Below are 2,447 nucleotides of genomic sequence, written 5' to 3' on the forward strand. Positions count from 1 at the left end.
ATAAGTCTGTTCTATAGAGCTATTCAGTGTCATGTTTTTGGTCCGGATTTCTTAATACTCCCTCCATCCACAAAAGAGAGTCAATTTCTAAAGTTATTCTAAATTAAATTTATAAACTTTGAATAAATTTCTAGAAAAATATGCTAAGATTTATGATATTAAATTAGTATCATTAGATTCATCATAGAATATATTTTCATATGATGTGCATTTTATGTCATAGATGTTGTTATTTTTTTTCTATAAAGTTAGTCAAACTTAAAAAAGTTTGATTGGTACGGATTCTAGGAATTGATTCTTTCGTGGACGGAGAGACTATTGAATTGCATCAGCCCTTTTTATTAATGATTCTTATAGTCCTACTGTCCTAGCAGACACGTCGTGTTGGAGGCCTTAGAAACACATAAAATTTATATTCCTCGCTCTTTAGATGTGTTAGCCGGAGGAAAAACTAAAGGGGGCATTTTCCAAATGCACTGAAAAATAGGTTCTGTTTTCAGTGATGCGGTGATGAACAAAACTGAAAAGTGAATACACACTAGTACTGGATGGAGAAAGCACGTCTAAAAAATTTTAGCAACCTAATAAACAACAGTGTCATGACAGACCATCACGGTATTAACATTGTCAAAACTCCTAACAAACTAGTATACTACTAATATAGACCGTTGAAATAAAACTAAAGATACCACGATCATGCATTGTCCTCCGGTAGTCCATCGACAAGGCCACGCAGACCGGGCTTGAGCTCATTGTTACAGAACTGCCAGTACTGAGCGGTGTCGCCAGCCTTCTTGCAAACCTTCACCATGACGATCTCAGGCGTCAGTTCAAAGATCTTGGCAGAGATAAGGAGCACGCCCTGGTTCCCGTTCCTTGTCTCCTCGATGCGCACCTGGTACTCCTTGGTGCGCGCCGTGAAGCTGACATGCGCAGCGATTTCCTCTAGCTTGGAGATGATCTTGGGCACGGGTGCGGCGGACACGAACCGCATATGCTCGCTCGGCTCCTCAAATAACCCGGACAGGTTGAGACTCGGTGAGGACGCGATGATGTCGAACGCGTTTAGACTCTTGTGGCGGCGCATGAGCGGCTGCGCTTGGACGGCGGCGCTACCGGTGTTCTGGAGTGTGGTCAGTGATGGCGCCGACACCGAGGTATGCATTGGGCACGCCATCAGGGAGGCTAGATCCCCCGTCGATGTAGATGATGACACAGATGACGTTGTCGACTCATCGTCAGAATCGAAGTCAGAGTCACACAGCTCCGGCTCGCTAAGGCTCCGTGGAATCTCCTTGAAGTTCTTCTTGAACCAAAGATTTTCCTTCATCTGCGGTATGGTGATACGGAGCGCCGGGTCGGGGCAGAGGATGCGGTGGACGAGGGCGACGAGGCCGGTACTGAACCACGGCGGGCAGTGGTAGTCGCAGCGGCGGATCATGTGGTACAAGCTGGTGTCCTTGTGATTGAAGGGGTAGCGGCCTGCCACGAGCGCGAAGAGGACGACGCCGCAGGCCCAGACGTCGGCCTTGGCGCCGTCGTAGCCGCAGCGCAGGAACACCTCGGGCGCGATGAACATGGGCGTCCCGCAGACGGTGTGGAGGAGCGCCTCCCGCTGCGCCATGCCGCCGGCGAGGACGACCGAGAGCCCAAAATCGGCGACCTTGATGTTGCCCGTGGCGTCGATGAGGATGTTTTCGGGCTTGATGTCGCGGTGGTACACGCCGAGCGAGTGGCAGTAGTCGAGCGCGGACACGAGCTGCTGGAAGACGCGGCGCGCCGAGGCCTCGCTGATGCCGCGGCCGGCGCGGTGGACCAGGCGGGCGTTGATAGTGCCGCCGCCGACGAACTCCATGACGACGAAGATGCTCTTCCTGGTGGCCATGACCTCGTGGATGCGCACGACGTGGGGGTGGCGCACCCGGCGCATGATATCGATCTCGCGCATGATCTGCTGCTGCACCTGCACGGCGCCTAACTTGGACAAGTGATCCTTGTCCATGATCTTGATGGCGACCTCCTCCCTGGTGTCTACGTTGCGCGCGTGGTACACCTTGGCGAAGCTGCCCTTGCCGAGCAGCTTGTCGAGCTCGTATCGCCCCATTAGCAGGCGGGGGAGTTTCCCCATGCCGCTAACGCCGGCCGGCCGGCGGCGTGAGAGAGAGGGAGAGCCTGTGTATGAGGATTCTTGTTACATAGGACAGGCTGAGATGCGTAAGGAAAGGAAGGAGGTTAATATGTTGGGGTGGAGAGGGGACGGAAACGGAGTCGTACTCGTGAGCCGTCGACGGCTGGGATTTTGGTTTTAGACCTATTCTAATCTAATCGCGTTTTGTGTTTACACCGAAACGGAATCGTAAGCCGTCGACGGGAGTCCGTGGCGGACGGAGATCCGCACCCGTCCGGCTCGCCGTCGGTCTCCGCTGCCGCGGCCGAGCTGCTAACAC

At 52.9% G+C, this 2,447-nt stretch overlaps 1 protein-coding gene across 1 annotated transcript; it reads right to left on the bottom strand.

Annotated features, from left to right (window-relative positions):
- On the bottom strand, positions 521 to 2,237 carry LOC8061928 (CBL-interacting protein kinase 25). Its single transcript, XM_002438482.2, has one exon. It carries the CDS (start codon positions 2,126 to 2,128, stop codon positions 695 to 697), a length of 1,434 nt encoding a protein of 477 aa, XP_002438527.1. The 5' UTR covers positions 2,129 to 2,237; the 3' UTR covers positions 521 to 694.

Source organism: Sorghum bicolor, chromosome 10 (assembly GCF_000003195.3).
Source record: "Sorghum bicolor cultivar BTx623 chromosome 10, Sorghum_bicolor_NCBIv3, whole genome shotgun sequence".
NCBI lineage: Eukaryota > Viridiplantae > Streptophyta > Magnoliopsida > Poales > Poaceae > Sorghum > Sorghum bicolor.

Excerpts from the sequence above, each read along its gene's own strand:
- LOC8061928 (XM_002438482.2), bottom strand. The coding sequence starts at position 2,128 with ATGGGGAAACTCCCCCGCCTGCTAATGGGGCGATACGAGCTCGACAAG.